The sequence below is a fragment of the Pangasianodon hypophthalmus genome, chromosome 16 (genome assembly GCF_027358585.1).
Source record: "Pangasianodon hypophthalmus isolate fPanHyp1 chromosome 16, fPanHyp1.pri, whole genome shotgun sequence".
In the NCBI taxonomy this organism is placed as follows: domain Eukaryota; kingdom Metazoa; phylum Chordata; class Actinopteri; order Siluriformes; family Pangasiidae; genus Pangasianodon; species Pangasianodon hypophthalmus.
Genome location: NC_069725.1, coordinates 717,242 through 735,024, shown reverse-complemented (window position 1 = coordinate 735,024; position 17,783 = coordinate 717,242). Strand labels below are relative to the sequence as shown.

Here is a 17,783-nt window from a genome sequence, read left to right as displayed (position 1 = left end):
TGAGTGGATAAAAACAGGGAAAAGTTCTCAGTGGAGCTCGAGTTGAATTTCACATCTCAGTCCTACGCTGATCGCTCAGGAAGCGGTGAAGTCTGCGAGAAGGTAGAAGGAGAACGTCTTTACTTCACTCCACCATCTCCACCCACATGCCCGGTTTCCATGGTTACGCTTTCACAGTTTGTGAATCGCCATAACAGATCTTAACCATTTAATCCTTTCAGGATAAAAATAACTAAAAAATACATCTTTGAGACTTTATTTATTATTTATATTTATTTATTGTTTGTTTGTTTGTTTGTTTGTTTGTGTATTTGTTTTTTTATTTTAGAAGACTCTCTACCAAACAGTTCAGATGTCTATCAATTCTGAACTATATTTTTACAAATTAAAATGAAATAAAATTAAAAAGCCTTTAATGTTACCACCAAGATAAAAAGCAATTAAAAAAATTATTTGCTTTTTCTTGTTTCTTTAAAACAATAATTACAAAATTTGTGCTTATTTGTTTATTTATTTGTTTGTTGGTTTGTTTTTGTTTGTTTATCTTTTCTTTTTTCTCTTTTCTCATTTTTTCTCTCTACTAAACAGTCGACTGTCTTTCAACACGAAAATTAATTTCTAAAATTTAAAGAGAAATAATTTATCTACTTGTTTCATACTTCATTTTTTTATATATATATATAAATATATACCATATAATAATTTTTTTAAATTAATAAATTGTAAAAAAAAAAAAAAAAAAAAAAAAAGATATCTAAAATGTAGAAGAAATTTGCTTGTGTAATTTCTGTATCAGGGCAAGAGGACACTTTTTGTTTATTAATGTAAAAAAAAATACATAAAAATATTTTTAAAAAATTAACAGAGAATCATAATATACATAAAAAAAAACCAAGTGTTTAAGATTTTTTTAATTAATTAAATTTTATTCCTCATTATAAATCTTTTCCACCCAGCAGCTGAACAAGCCATGACAGGGTCACCACAGGCAGTAGTTCACAGTCAGATAGCGCCCCCTGGAGGACATTTACAGCACAGCAGCTCACAGAGTTTATTCCTGCAACTGATCATAATTATTCCGTGTAAATAATTTAAAAAATTGAGCCCAGAAATGATTTACCAAATTCAGATTTGCTTTATTTATTTATTTATTTATTTTTAAAAAAGGATTTCTGAATGTTTTAGTAAAATGTGAACAAATGTAGGAACAGTTGAAACAGTTTAGAATTTAGAGATAATCAAGCTGATATGACTTAGAATTTATTATTATTATTATTATTATTTATTTATTTTTTTATTAAAATATTTATTGATTTTTTTTTATTCCTCTTCAGATTCACTCCTAAGACATGGAGAAGAAAAAAAAAATTAATTCATTCATTTTAAAAAAAGGAGAGAAAGAAAAGTGATTTTAAAAATTGACTTCTGTCGCACCACTTAATTATAAACTTTATATATATATATATTTTTTTTAAATTAAGATTTTTTTATGAGTTTTAAGAATCACAGGACGCTGTTGTTCCAGTTCAGGTCAGTTTTATGTGTCTTCTATTAAATAACAGCGGGGTTGTTTCCGTTCACAGCCGAGCTGGAGAAGCAGAAAGGCGTGGTGAGGCCCAGCATGTCCCAGAGCATGTCCGGTCTGAAGAAAGAGGCGGGGAACGGGACCATGAGCCGCGCCAGCCTGGATGACACGTACGCCATGGGGGAGGGGCTAAAGAGGAGCGCGCTCAGTAGCTCCCTGCGGGACCTTTCTGAAACAGGTGAGTTCAGCAGACGCTGCAGGAGTGTACATGCAGACGTGTAGATGGAGACGTATATATAGTGTATGGAGATGGAGACGTGTAGATGGAGATGGAGACGTGTAGATGGAGACGTATATACTGTATGGAGATGGAGACGTGGAGATGGAGACGTATATACTGGATGGAGATGGTGACGTGTAGATGGAGATGGAGACGTGTAGATGGAGATGTATATACTGTATGGAGATGGAGACGTGTAGATGGAGATGGAGACGTGTAGATGGAGATGGAGACGTGTAGATGGAGATGTATATACTGTATGGAGATGGAGACGTGTAGATGGAGATGGAGACGTGTAGATGGAGATGGAGACGTGTAGATGGAGATGTATATACTGTATGGAGATGGAGACGTGGAGATGGAGATGGAGACGTGTAGATGGAGATGGAGACGTGTAGATGGAGATGTATATACTGTATGGAGATGGAGACGTGGAGATGGAGACGTATATACTGGATGGAGATGGTGACGTGTAGATGGAGATGGAGACGTGTAGATGGAGATGTATATACTGTATGGAGATGGAGACGTGTAGATGGAGACGTATATACTGGATGGAGATGGTGACGTGTAGATGGAGATGGAGACGTGTAGATGGAGATGTATATACTGTATGGAGATGGAGACGTGTAGATGGAGATGGAGACGTGTAGATGGAGATGGAGACGTGTAGATGGAGATGTATATACTGTATGGAGATGGAGACGTGGAGATGGAGATGGAGACGTGTAGATGGAGATGGAGACGTGTAGATGGAGATGTATATACTGTATGGAGATGGAGACGTGTAGATGGAGATGTATATACTGTATGGAGATGGAGACGTGTAGATGGAGATGGAGACGTGTAGATGGAGATGTATATAGTGTATGGAGATGGAGACGTGTAGCTGGAGATGGAGACGTGTAGATGGAGATGTATATAGTGTATGGAGATGGAGACGTGTAGATGGAGACGTGTAGATGGAAATGTATACATGAAGACGTGTAGATGTAGATGTATATACTGTATGTAGATGTGTAGATGGAGATGTATAGATGGAGATGGAGACGTGTAGATGGAGACGTATATACTGTATGTAGATGTATAGATGGAGATGTGTAGATGGAGACGTATAGATGTAGATGGAGACGTGTAGATGGAGACATATATACTGTATGGAGATGTGTAGATGGAGATGTGTATACTGAATGTAGATGTGTAGATACATAGATGGAGGTGTATAGATGGAGATGTATAGATGTATAGATGGAGATATATAGATGTATAGATGGAGCTGTATAGATGGAGATGTATAGATGGAGATGTATAGATGGAGCTGTATAGATGGAGATGTAAAGATGGAGATATGCAAATGTATAGATGGAGACGTAAAGATGGAGATGTATAGATGGAGACGTATAGATGGAGATATGCAGATGTATAGATGGAGACGTAAAGATGTATAGATGGAGATGTATAGATGTATAGATGGAGATGTATAGATGGAGACGTAAAGATGGAGCTGTATAGATGGAGATGTATAGATGTATAGATGGAGCTGTATAGATGGAGACGTAAAGATGGAGCTGTATAGATGGAGATGTATAGATGTATAGATGGAGCTGTATAGATGGAGACGTAAAGATGGAGCTGTATAGATGGAGATGTATAGATGTATAGATGGAGATGTATAGATGTATAGATGGAGACGTAAAGATGGAGATGTATAGATGGAGACGTATAGATGGAGATATGCAGATGTATAGATGGAGACGTAAAGATGTATAGATGGAGACGTATAGATGGAGATGTATAGATGGAGACGTAAAGATGGAGATATGCAAATGTATAGATGGAGACGTAAAGATGGAGATGTATAGATGGAGACGTATAGATGGAGATATGCAGATGTATAGATGGAGACGTAAAGATGTATAGATGGAGATGTATAGATGGAGATGTATAGATGGAGACGTAAAGATGGAGCTGTATAGATGGAGATGTATAGATGTATAGATGGAGCTGTATAGATGGAGACGTAAAGATGGAGCTGTATAGATGGAGATGTATAGATGTATAGATGGAGATGTATAGATGTATAGATGGAGACGTAAAGATGGAGATGTATAGATGGAGACGTATAGATGGAGATATGCAGATGTATAGATGGAGACGTAAAGATGTATAGATGGAGACGTATAGATGGAGCTGTATCGATGGAGATGTAGGTGTATGTATTATGTATGCATTATGTATAGGATGTAAAGCTCTCACAGGAACGTCTGTGTGGAGGTGATGAGAGGAAGACGTTCAGATCTGGAGTGTGATGCGTTTAAAGTGAATAAACGATGATAAAAGTTTTCCCAGTGAATTCTGACTCCTCAAACGCGTCCTTACTGACGATTCGTCCATAAAAAAGACTTCATCTTACGTTTTAATTTGGTTTATTTTTAAAATCTTTATTAATCCAGAGTGAAACAAACCAACAGTGGTTTCTATTCTGAAAAAATAATCATTCCTGTATATTTTTAATAAATATAGAGTTATTTTTCTGCCTCTCAAACTCACAACCCCTTACTCATGCATATTCATAAGACTGAGCCTCAGTGCTCATTAATATTCATTAGCTGGCACAAGTCACTTTATAAAGCACTATACACCTAATACGTAAACAAATAGGCAAGTACGTATGTAAGTAACTGAGTAAATGAGTACGTAAATAAACATGCACATACTTAATTAAATAAGTAAACAAATAAACAAGTAAATAATCAGTAATAAGTAAGTACATAAATAAATAGGCAAGTAAGTAATTAATTAAATGAGTACATAATAATAAGAAAATAATTTAAGAAGTAAACAATTATAAATTAAGGAAATAAATAAATAGGTAAGTAATGAAGTAAATGAGTAAACAAATAAATTAATATTAAATAAATAAATTAATAATAAATAAATAAATAAATACATAAATAAATAGATAAGGAATATGTAAGTAGGTAAATAAATAAATTTAATAAATAATTTATAAATAAAATAATTAATTATAATTAAATTAAATTAATTAATTAAATAATGAATAAATTAATTAAAGAATGAATAAATTAATTAATTAATTGATTAATTAATTAATTAATTGATTAATTAATTAAAAGGAGTAAAAATAACCAAATAACCAAAGCAAATAAATAATTAAGTTAATAAATAAATAAATAAATAGATAGATAGATAGATAGATAGATAGATAGATAGATAGATGTTGTGTAATGCTCACTGGAGTATCTGGACTCTGTGCCTCAATTTGCCAGAATGAGACTTTTTCTTCATTATCTGTCTGATTAGTCTGATGTTTTATTATGAATTTGATTAGATTGATTATGAATTTGATTAGATTTGGCGAAACGCAGCTCACCTATATCCTGTACAACCTCAAGGTTCTCACGCTGTCCTCATGTTGTCCTTGTAACATCTCATACGTTTGAATTGTGTGATGTTTCATGGTTAATGATGGAACTGCTGAATCATCAAACTCATACATCAACGACCGAAACTCCAACTGACGATCATGTGGATCTGATCAAAGGCACTTGAGGTGATTTGGCGCTTGGCTCTAACGCAACACGTCTAGACGTTTGTAAACAGGTATAATAAACATCTCCTAAATCATAAAGCCAAGATAAACACGTCTCTCTAAGTGCCGTTATTATTTGATCTCGGTTCAGTGTTTGCGGTCAGTTGGCCATCAGCGATGATGGAATGAAATCCATTTTTAAAAAAAACAAATTCGAGCCATTTTATATTGTAGTGAAAGTAAACATTTACTTCTGAGAGAAATGTCATGTCATGTTGTGTACCTCGTAAAAATACCTCTTAAATCCCCCTTCCAAACTCCACCCCTGAAACTCCACCCCCTTCCAAACTCCACCCCCTTCCAAACTCCACCCCCAGAAACTCCACCCCCACCTTGCTGCTTGGTCCTGGTTGTTCGACATCACTGATGAAGCCCTCCATTATTTGAAGCTTTTACTTGTGGCATGAGTTGTAATCCGTCGTGTATATGAAGCATTGTCGCATCCACCTCCCTCCCCAACCCCCACCTTCCTTCTCCACCTGATTGTAAAGCTAAAATACTCCCGCGTCCATCCATGTCTCGTACGTGGCTTTATCACGGTCTACTCCACACGACTGTCTGCTCCTATTTACCAACCGGGGATTTTATCCGGTTCCTGGTATATAATCTTCCGCCATCTTTGAGTGAAATCGTGTTAGATGCGATTTGTGAACGTGATCTCTGTAGACTAAACTCTCTTTAAACTCTCTTTAAACTCTCTTTAAAAAAAAATCAATAAAGAAATAAAAGAGTAAAAATTGAAATAATCGAGACCAGTGGTGCCGTCCAGTCTGAAGCACTTCTCAACAAAGCGAGTTGGAAAATATTCGTAATTATTAACGCCTCGAAGAGCAGCGTAGTTTCATAACACAAACATTAGAATATTACTTAGCTAGCTATAGCTAGCTGCTAGTTAACATTCCAATGATGGTTCTGTGTTAGTGACCATTCTGTTGCGGGGTGCCAATAATTATGGAGCTGACTATATACATTGTACATGGGTAGATTACTGATTGGTCCTTATATTTGATGATGCAATAAGATGTTTCAGTAACAGTAATACAGTAATGATAATACATTAATTAAAAATTAATTCCGTGTTATTAAGGTCACAGCATTCACTAGTTTCCTTTGTTTTTTTGAAAACGAAAGTATTTTGAGCTAAACTCCAATCTGCGTGTCTGTTTTCCCGAAGCCCGAACTGGCGGAAGTGAGGTCCGAAGGCAAACATATGATATGAACGCACATCTGTAAAATTGGAAAACGTTGACGCTAACGATTTTAAAGGAGCAGTGACCGCTAACATCGACATTTCTCCGAGATGTGCTGAGGAATTGCTAAGAAGTGTTTGGTATTAAGTGCTAACTCGCATTCGCTGGTTTCCTCCATACTGAGGAAATTTAATGGTAGAACAAAGAACAAACAGCCAAAGTTTTGCTTATAAACACGTATTTGTTCCATCGTATTTGAACAATTATCACGCTTACTGTTGAATCTGTCGTAACGAACCAATCAGAACTCTTGAATAAGCGTCACATGAGCTCGTGAACGTTTAAATGCAATAGATTTAATAAAATTGAGCACGAGTTACCATGAGCACGGCTTCGACTACACCACTGGTCAGGACTGAATCAGAAACCTTCCTGACGTGTGTTTAATCAGAGACGTTTATTTCGAATGTGATAAATCAAACCAAGAATTACAAATTTTAGAGCACTAAATCCCACCCACGCTTCACCTCTGACCTCTGACCTCTGACCCTGATCATCCATAATGAGCGCTAACTCGTATTCAGTGGTTTTAGCCACACTGAGAAAAAATTCAACATCAATTCAAGTGTCGCGAATTATCTAAATAGTGCATAAGTTTGTGCACCAAGGAACCAATCAAAACTCTCGATTAAGCATCATACGAGTTTTGCAATTATAGTAAATAAAGCGTAGCTTCGACTACACCGCAGGTCAGGAGTAAAGCAAAACTCTTCCTTATCAGAGACATTTGTTTTTTAAAAAATAAAAATTCTCACTCCATAATCCTGCTAAAACACCACCTTCTCCTCCCCTCCCCTCACCTCTGACCTCTGACCCTGATCCATAATGATCCTGTGTTGCTCCCATTTCCCTTTTGGCGCTTCCTAGAGTAAAGGGGCGTGTCCACGACTAGCCCCGCCCCCATTCAGGTGTGATGCCCATCTCTAATCTGTGGTATTGCATGTCTCGGGCAGGCAAGCGCGGGCGCCGCACCAGTGCAGGATCACTAGACAGCAATATGGAAGTAAGTAGGAAGCAGCGGATGTTCGATTTATTCTCTGCTCATGATGTGCAAAAAAAAAAAAAAAAACGCAACGCACAAAGCAAAAGCATTAACCAAAAACAAAACAAACCAAGGGCAACCCCTAATGAGCGAATGATTTCTTTTGTTATGTTCTTGCACCCTCTGACGCTTCATAATTCTTTACATTCTTTACGTTTTCTTTTCCGTGTCTCGATGCCTAACCTGCCTGCCTGCTCACACGCATGCACGAACTGCTTGCAGAACCCTGAACATGTTCCTCCGTGTTCCTGCGTGTTCCTCAAAGCAAGCATGTTCTCTACTAACCCCCCGCTCGACCGCCACCATCTTGTTTGCTTCCATGTTCATGTGGTTCCTCATCGTGTCACTACGCCTCTACAGGCATGACCTAGACGTTAAGCTCCATCCACTGACCCCCGAATCCTCAACTTCCAAATCCTACGTTCACGCTAGCAAGGGACTGGTTTATCTCGCGTGGGCGTGTCACCTGTGGGCGTGGCCTGGACATTTTTTTTTAAGAAAACGTAGTAGACTTTATCTACAGCCCACTTTATACAATTTACTTTTGTTTTGTATTTACGTTACATGCTAAGCTTTGTAGTCAGATTAGTTTAGCAGTGTAAGCTAACTGTACTAGCTGCGTACACTCATCAGAGGCCCCGATGATCTCTGCTACTTCCTTCCAAACTTCTTCGTAATGTCTCTATACACATTAAACGAGAGGTTGTATATGACAGGATGAGATGAAACCACGGTTATAAGTTTTTCTTGCAGCTGTGAGCGAGGAACTGAAGAAACGTCGGACCACGCACGCCTCAGGATTGGTCCGAGGAATCGTTCGAGACGATTGTTTGGATTTTTGAATTTTGAACATTCAGAATGTTACTTTTCACTAAAATTGCAATGTATATACAGTACTGTGCAAAAGTCTTGACACCCTATTGTTTTTTTACTACAAACTTTGTTATAGATGTTTATTTTCTGACTTCTACATTATTGATTCAGTACAAAAACATTTTAGATTCCAAACATTAGTTTTCCAGCACAAAATGAAATGTTACAGAAAAATGTTTGTATGTCAGTAAAGAAAGCAGCAGATTCCATAAGAGACACTTTTCAGATAAAAACATAATGAAGGCTGCTGGGTTTCGCTGCAGAAATAAGAAGCGAGTCGACAGTCAAAGTCTCCAGAAGAACTGTGGCTGCTTCTGCAAGATGCTCAGTAACACTTCCAGCTCATTTCCTTATAAAACTGCACACACTGCACCTCAGATACTGCTTTATTTATTTAAAGTGAAGGATCGTCACATTAAATACTGACTTTGTTTCATTTATTACTGTTTACTGCTCTTTATAGGAGTTTTTTTAATGTAGAAACATTTAATTTCATTAGTTCTGAAGGCGTCTTTGCTCTACAGCATTTCTTTACATGTGACTAAGACTTTTACACAGAACTGTACGTACGCAGAAAATATCCGATCTCCTGTCGCTGTGTTGCTTGCTAGCGTGAACGTAGGTAAAGAAATTAGCGCCGTTCTGATTAGAGACATGCTAATCAGACCTTTTCAGTGTGAAAGGGTGTGGATTTCATTAGCATACATGTTCACCATTCATACATCTTGTTGTGGCCTTGTATCAGATGTTAGACAAGATATGGGTGGGAGTGATGGTAGTGTAACAGTAGACATTGAACTCCAGATGTAGATTTAGATCCCTAATGAACAATCCAGAGGAGACAGTGGCGAGGAAAAACTCCCTGAGACGACACGAGGAAGAAACCTCGACTCCACAGAGACGCCGGATAGCGTGATTATAAATCATTCCAGTGTGCTGGTGTAGAAGAGTAAAGACACACAGTACTGAGTGTGTGTTCAGGATGTTCAGAGCGAGCAGATTGTAAATAAGAGTCCTGATGATGAGCAACAGGACAGTCTTTATGATTACAGCAGCAGCTCTTTCACACAAATCTACAGCATCCAGGTGAGATTAAACACTGAAGCAACGTTGAAACCTGTTTGCCTTTTCTCCTTCTGCATGTCAGCGATCTGCTCCCATCATCTTAACGAGATGCATGTGAGAGTTCTCCCCAGGCTTGTTCTACAACATGTTATCATTTTTTTGGGATATTTCAGTGCTTAAAGGAGGATTCCACCTCAAAAGAGCTATAATCCACAAACAAATGGTTCCTCAAGGGTTCTTTGGACGTTTATCTGGCTCGAGCTTTTGAAAATGGAGTTTTGCTTGGAACCATCTGGGAAAGAAATCTATGTGGAATCTTTGGGGGTTCCTACAGGGGGACAAACTGAAGAACCTTGAAGATAGTTTGCAGAAATTTGGCCAGAAGTTTGAGTTGAATTAGAGGATTTGGGATTTGACGGCTTCAGGTAGAGAAACAAATCTAGAACGTTTCACTGTTAGAGAAAAAAAGTTCTTTAAAGGTTCTTCAGGTGGTTAATCGTTCTAGCCTTTCTACTTTAGATGCTTCAGGTAGGGAAGTAAGCGAGAAGAAGATGTTTCACTTAACACTTTTGGAAAAAGGGGGTTCTTCAAGGGTTCTTTAGATGGGGTGATGTTCTAGATTCCTAAATAGGTCCTACTTTTGCAAACCGTTTGCTATAATGTACTATCAAGAGCTTTCAAGAAAAAAGAATTCTTTGGTTTGTCCCTCTGTTATAAGGTTCTATATAGAACCCTTTAAGGTTCCTCTGGAGGGACAAACCAAGAAAAGTGATTTTCAGGAATAGCACCAGATGATTATCCTGTTTTCATAAAGACCCAATTTATAGAAGATACACTTGTAGAAAGCTCCATAAGAGTTCTTCACTCCTTAAGGGTTCCATATGGTATATAAATGTGGGCTTCTGAGTTTAGATGGTTCCAAGTAGAACCCTTTTAGGAAGCCACAAACTCTCAATCATCCAAAGAACCCTTGAGGAACCTTTCTGAAAGAGTGTCTAGTCCATCTCGATTGTTGCATACAAGAGTTGATGAAAGATCAGGGATGTAGATCATAAATTAGTAAAGGTGTGTGAGAGAGAGAACCGTCTCGAAGAGAACCAAGTGATCGAGTGTGAGATTTTAGCTCGGAGCAACAGGGAAGTGAGTGTCAGTTCTTCTCCAAACTCTGTTCCTGGTGGAGAATCCCGAACTAAATGATGGATATTTGGTGGAATTCTTCTTTAAACACTTCTTCTACACATCACCACGTCACATCTTCCTTCAGCTGGATCAGTTACACTCATATTTATTCTGATTTCTACTCCAATACAAAACGCTAATGTAGAGATGTGATGTGAACATAGTTTTAAAGATTTTTTTATTTAATTAATGTATTAATGTATCTGCTGTTAGGGTTTTGTATAAATGTATAAATGTATAAGTTTATATGCCTTTTTCACTGACATGGTGTTGGTGCTTGTTCCATGAAACCAGAAAATTAAAAAAAAAAAAAGTCCCACAAACAGATCAAGAGCTGAACTTTTCAAAATTCAAAAACTTTACTGTCGTCTGCAAAAGCTTTCCTGTTTGATATCATTCTTATTTTGCACATTTTCATGGATGCTGCAACAAAAACAGAAAAATATAAAGGTTAAATAATAAATTATTTTTTTCAATAAGATTTTGGGGAAAAAAGCAGATGTGAGAATTTTTTAATTTTTTCCATCATGTAAAAGGAAAAACAAGTGTAGAGAATTTCTTAATTTTTCTCCTCTGAACATCAAATTCTTCTTAAACTCTTTCGGCTTGTTCTTCTGGGGAACCCATTTACCAGAGGTTCCGAATAGAACCCTTTTAGAAAGCTAGAACGTATTTTCAAGTGTATAGCTCTCATTTCCTCCCTGAACAACTGATCTGTGATTTCAGTGATTTTTAAATAATAATCTACAAAATAAAGAGGTTTTATAGAGCTTCCTGAAGGATTGTTCCTCTGAGGAAATGCTTCAAGACACCATTAACCATGTGAAGAACCCCTGAGGAACCCTGTAGTGTGCAGGAACTTGGTTTGGGGTGTATTTAATAAATGCGTCTGTTTCTTGCAGTTTTGAACTTGTGGCTACGGTTTTGAGATAAAATCAGAACCTAAATTCAAATCTCAAAAATGAAAATCTCAAAAATGTAAATTTTATGTAAATTAAGTTAAAGGTTCACGTCTTATTTTAAAGGCAGTCGTGAATAACTCACGTTTATGACTCAGGAGTTTTTGACGCTGCCACCAGCAGGGTTTTTATCCCTGCATCAGTTTTTCAGCTCTTTTGAGGTGGAAAAGTGTAAAAATGGTTTCAGCACTGTTCCCATGTTGGTGGAAAAGGTGGTGGAGATCCACCCTGGAAGATATTAGAGCATTCTCATGACTAGTCTAGCGTGAGTTTCTCCTCAGACCGTGAGGAGTTGATGTTGTTATCTGTCGTATGTTTGAGGTGACGGTGTTGTTCTCGGACTGTCTCTGCCCCTCCGCAGGGCTCCATCATTAGCAGTCCTCCTCAGCTGCCCCGGAGAGCGCCGTCTGGCCGCGAGGGTCCTCCTCGTCCACACTACTCCAGCACCAACCCTTCCTCCTCCTCCTCCACGCTGCTGGGAACGCTCTTCGGCAGCAAGCGAGGAAAACCTCCTCCTCATCCTCCGCTTCCTGCTCCGCCCTCCTCCTCCACCTCCTCATCCTTGCACCACTCCGTCCATCCCACCCTCATCTCCCACAAGCCCCACCCCACCAACCTGCACCACACCTCCCAGGTCCACATGGAGTCCCACCGTTCCCAGCACTGTTCTCTCCCGCAGAACCCTCCTCCGTACCAGCACCACCATCACTACGACCCGCCTCCTGTCGGGCTCTGGTTCCACCGTCAGCACTCGGGCCACGTCTCTGCGCCACACCATCATCCTCAACTCGCTCACGACCACCTTCATCAACACCAACACCATCGTCATCAACACCACCATCACCATCAACAACGGCACCAACATCGGGAGCAGCAGCTCGCATCGTCGCCATCGGCGTCGTGTCCCGTCAGCGCCAAACCCAAACACTGTGGCATCAGCACGGTGGTGTGAGGATACGACCGGAGCCGGGCGAAATTCCGGGGAAAGAATTCCATTTCTGAGATGATGTTCTGGAGTTTGGAGAGGCTTCCAGAGATTTCCAAGTCCTCCTAATCAGAAGCTCGGTGTGTAGAACGATGCGTCCGCTGGAGGAATTCTGAAGAAACAGAAGGAGGAGTGTAACGTCTTCTACCAGGACTACGTGAATCTCTGAGACGCTTTTCCAGTGTCGCAACGTAGAACCTCACACTGTTTTTTTTTTTTTTTTAGGTTCCCAAACACAAATCCCGGACGATTAGCAAAGCTGTAGAGTAACGGCCGAGCTGTGGGTCTCACACGTAGTCGTCCTGACGCTGTATTTATTGTGGATAAAGGAAAAGCTTTACATGTCGTCCTTAGCGATCATATATAAATGTGCCAATAATCCCTGCGTATGTACTCGGCTCTGTGTGAACTGTATCCTGTGTGTTCTAGTGTTTAGTGTAAAACTGCATCCATTGTAAGATGTTCTATATACTGTAAAAAAAAATCTATATATACATATTCAGAGAGTTTTTTAAATATTATGGTCAATAGAAATGAAATATTACGGTAAGCGGTGCAGGCGAGGTTGGACGTACTGTATAGATGTTCGGAGAAATATTTTGGAATTTTAGATGCCTTTGCAATATTACATTAAAAACATGTTTTAGAAAGCAGAAGCAGCTGCACTGAGCTATAAAGCTATAAAGCTATAAAGTGATAGAAAAAGTGTCGTAGCTGCCTGGAAGAGCTACGAAAAGCGCAACCCAGGAGCTAAACGGCGCTTTTATATAGATTTAGATTTAGATTTAGATTTAGATAGATTCAATACATTTCAATTTCACAGTGTGAGATTTCGTCCCACTCACTGAGCACTTGTCTAATTTTTTCTTTTCTTTTCTTTTTTTTTAAATCTCGTTTCCCGAGAATGTAGAAAATAACTAGTATTTTAATATGAAGTAACCTTTCCTTGTTTTTGTTTTTGTTTTGTTTTTCTCAAAGAAAATGATGCAATCAAATATTTAGGTAAAGCTGTAGGTTAGATAATTAACGTCTGCACAAATTTTACAGAAGTTATGCACAAAACTAAAGAAGGCCAGTGACTGAAATAGTTTTTACTCCGATGTGCAATATGTTTAGAGTTCAGGAGGACGAGGCATGCCACGTAATTAAATAAATAAACAAAAATAAAAACCTCAAAATTTGCACCTCAAAATTTGGGAAATAAATTAATGAACTAAATTATAAAATAATTTGTTAACCTTCAGATTAATGCACACATTCATTTTATTTATTTACATTTCATTTTATTTTTCCTTTATTTTTTTTAATTACTAATTTTTCTCTTTGTTCTTTCACATTTCCTTATTGTATTTATTTTTCTTCTTAGTTTTATTTATTTTTCTCGGTTCTTGTTTCCTTTTTTCTTTTTTATGGAAATGTATTTACTTTTTTGTCTTTTTTTAGTTGTTTAAAAGTTAGTATTCTGTTGTTTTTCTTTTTTTTTCATTTCCTTTTTTTCATTTTTATTTCCTTAAATTACCTGAAAAACAAAAATATATATTTAACATATGCATTAACTTAAGGATTAATGATTTGATTTTATGATTTAGTTCTTGATTTATTTATTCATTTCTGAATTATTTACATTTTCATTTGGAAAATAATTTTCTGTACTTTTTCCCCTTTTTTATTTCCCTGATTAATTGAATTTTTTTGTCCTTTTTTTGTCTTTTTTTTCTTTTTTCTTTTTTTTTTTTGCAGTTTCGTGGCACTCCTCGTCCTCGGTATCGGACAACTTTTTAATTTGTTTCCCACGATAACATTATTGCAGTGGCTCATAAAAAGTGAACCACTCGCTGGGAATTTAGTGAAATGTCAAACGTCAAGTGTGTGTCCTGTCAACTGTTGCGTGAATTTATTTTGTTTGTTTGGTTTGTTTTTTGTGTCCCAAAAAAAAAAAAAAATAAATCAGTGTTACGTTGGCAGTTAAGTGCAATCGTGTAAAGAAAGAAGTTCATTCTGTAGCTTGTGTTGTTTCTGTACGAGATTCAGGTGAATAATGCGACAAGTTTATGCAAATCTCTTTCCTTCCAGACGACGGAGAATTTTTTTACAGAATGTAATTTCAGGCGATGAAACGTAGAAGCACATTAAACCCGTTTCTTACTGAACCACACACACACACACACACACACACACACACACACACATGCGGGCGAATAAATTAAACTGACAGACTGTTTTTTTTTTTGGTTTTTTTTCCTAAGTGAATAACAATAATTTTATAACGCGTCGTTCCGTTCAGACGGTTCTGATTTATTCCTCATAATGAATCCGGTTGTTTTAGGGAGCAGGTAGAAATTTTCATTCTTCTCTCTGCATCATCATCTGGAGAAACTTGTGAGAAAGGTGTGATGATAACTCGACTGTTCTGCAGTGACCGGGTGTGAGATTATTATCTGAGCACCGCACGGAGCCGAGACGTCTCGTTTCACTGTGAGCTGATGGACACTCGAGCTGGACGAACCTCGTTTTATTTTTTTCGTCCTCCTTTATTTTGTAGCCTCGATGTTGAATTTGCTGTCGTACTGCGTTGTGTTTCTCTGAAGTGCAGCATGCAGATCATCTTCACATATCCGTTGTAGGAAAAAAAAAAACAAAAAGAAATGAGAAAGAGGAGGGAAGTGAGACGTGAAAAGTGAGGACCACACTTCGACACGTCCGTCTGTCAGTGTGTGACGAGGACGAAGTGTGAGAAACCACCAGTGTACATAACGTGGATGAGATGATGATGCTGATGATGATGATGATGATGATGATGATGATGGACAGTTTCTGTGCTGTGTGTCGGTGTGTGTTTAAGACAAACAGACTGCTGGACACGTTCACTGCCTCTCACGCTGAGCCACCGGACCGCTGCTGTTCCACAGAGGGAATAACTAAGAGGTGGAGATTTTAGGGAAAAGGGAATGCTCTCATTTTGATATGCAGTCTGTTTGTAAGTGCTTCAAATCTGATTAATGTCAAACTGTGACAATGTTGAGAAATAAAACAATGTTAAACATCACGTAAAGACTGCGCTATAGTTTTTCATCAAGATTTTAGAACCCTTAAGAGGTTTTTCGACTCTCCCTCTGGGTTCGGAGAATCATTAAAGGTTCTTAAAAAACTGTAAAAACATTTTACTGAAGTCAGACTTTATTTATAGAGCACATTTAACACAACTGAAGTTAACCCAGAGTGCTTTCCAATAAGAAACATAGAATCCAGAGACAATGAGAACAAACGCAACAATAGCAACAGTACATTTAAATGAATCAAAAGCTAAAGATTAACTTAAGCTTAAGACTAACTTTAAAAACTTTAACACTTCTATCTAGAACCCTGATGAGTGTTTCAGCATTCAGGGATCATCAAGTAGAACCCTTTTAGAAATTCTACAAACATTTAACTATCGAAAGAACCACTGAAGAACCTTTGAATAAGTCCAACTTTTCCCCCAAAGTGTCCATTCCTCATTCTGTTGATAAGAATTTAAGAAAAAAAATCACATTAAATGGTTCCTTAAAGGCTCTGTGGAGAACCCAAAACAGAAGGTTTCACTTTCACTATTTTAGGAAGCCGTTAATCCTCCAGAGAACCCTCGAGGAACGATTTGTTCTACTTTTATTAGTTTCACTGAAGTTTCTGAATAATTCATAGTCAATAGCTGAAAAGTCTGAGTTTAAGGAGGTTCTTATCAGAAAGGGTTCTGTGTAGAACCTTTTAACAAAAGCTACAAAGCTTTAACTATCCAAAGAACCTTTGAGGAACCTTTTTCCATCTGTGTACGTTCCCCATACCTGGTTCTACACTTAAAGGGTTCTTTCAGTCGGGGTGTTTGAGGGGAACCTTTAAAGGCTCTACGCAGAACCTACACCAGAGTGTTTAGATTTCAGAAAGATAAAGACGGAACTTATCCAAAGAAGCCGTGAGCATTCTGTTCGTTTCACTGCAGTTACTGAATAATCTGACTGAAGAACCCTTTTGTTCTAAGAGTGTGAGTGTGTATTACTTTCCTCTGTGTATTATTTTCTTCTTAATATCTAGAACCTGTCAGGTTCTTGGTACTTGGTACATTTTTAGAAACAAAAGTTTAATGGTACATTGGGTCATTCAGAGTTCCAGTAGGAAGCCTTTCTGTTCTTTAAAGGTTCTTTAAAGGTTCTTTAAAGAGGACGCACGCTAAACTTTCTAATGTAGATTTTTATCACTTTTTGGTTACACTTTAAGCTCTAAATTTCTCTATAAGGATTAATTGTAATTAAGGAACTGATCTGAGTGAATTTCACAAAATATTCAAATTGTGATTTTTCTTTATTTTATTGACAATTTTAGATCTAATTATTAATTATTAGAAACCCAGCACTAGCACCACTAGAACCGAGATTAGAACAGCAGTTTCTGGTTATTGTGTGTTAGTTAACCTTGAACTTTGCCCTTCAGAGACGCCACACTGACGTGCACTTACACACTCTGACCACCAGGGGGCACAACACAAACCTCCTTCTTCTTGTTTTTTTTGTTTTTTTTTCAGGTGCTGTTAAACTGATTGAAAGCGAGAGAACTCAGAGCAAAAAATTCAACACTTTTTCAAAAATTTGTATAACAAAACACAACTGTAACTGTTTCACCCCATCGTCCAATCAGATTGCGGCATGTTGAGGGCGTCGTCTCTTAAAGCTGACCTGAGCTTAGAGATATCTGATAATGTTAGCGACAAACATTTAGAATGAAAAGCTACAAAGATATAAATATTTAAATAATATTACTGAATATATTTAAATATTTGTATAATATTGTCATAAGCTGTCATAAGCCGTCATTAAGGCATCATCACACTCGTCCGTTTTCCTGTTCCTGACATTATAGTGACGTATCCACAGCTCATGACAGTGTCGTAGATGTTCCATGCGTATTAATAAAAGTCTTATTAGCAGCATATGTCATGTATATAGTGTTTATAATGCGAGTGAATATATAAAGTGTTATAA

At 37.6% G+C, this 17,783-nt stretch overlaps 1 protein-coding gene across 8 annotated transcripts in view; it reads left to right on the top strand.

The window, feature by feature from the left end:
• Positions 1 to 15,817, top strand: part of iqsec1a (IQ motif and Sec7 domain ArfGEF 1a) — a 115,846-nt gene extending 100,029 nt beyond the window's left edge. For 7 of the 8 annotated variants that reach the window (XM_034311931.2, XM_053240562.1, XM_053240559.1 and 4 more), the window contains 3 exons: positions 1,584 to 1,763; positions 7,622 to 7,671; positions 12,148 to 15,817. In XM_034311931.2, coding sequence (XP_034167822.2) covers positions 1,584 to 1,763; positions 7,622 to 7,671; positions 12,148 to 12,738 — 821 coding nt within the window. In that variant the 3' untranslated portion in view covers positions 12,739 to 15,817. The remainder of the gene's footprint in view (positions 1 to 1,583; positions 1,764 to 7,621; positions 7,672 to 12,147) is intronic. The other variant, XM_053240563.1, reaches the window with a different exon arrangement.
• The last annotated feature ends 1,966 nt before the right edge of the window (positions 15,818 to 17,783 follow it).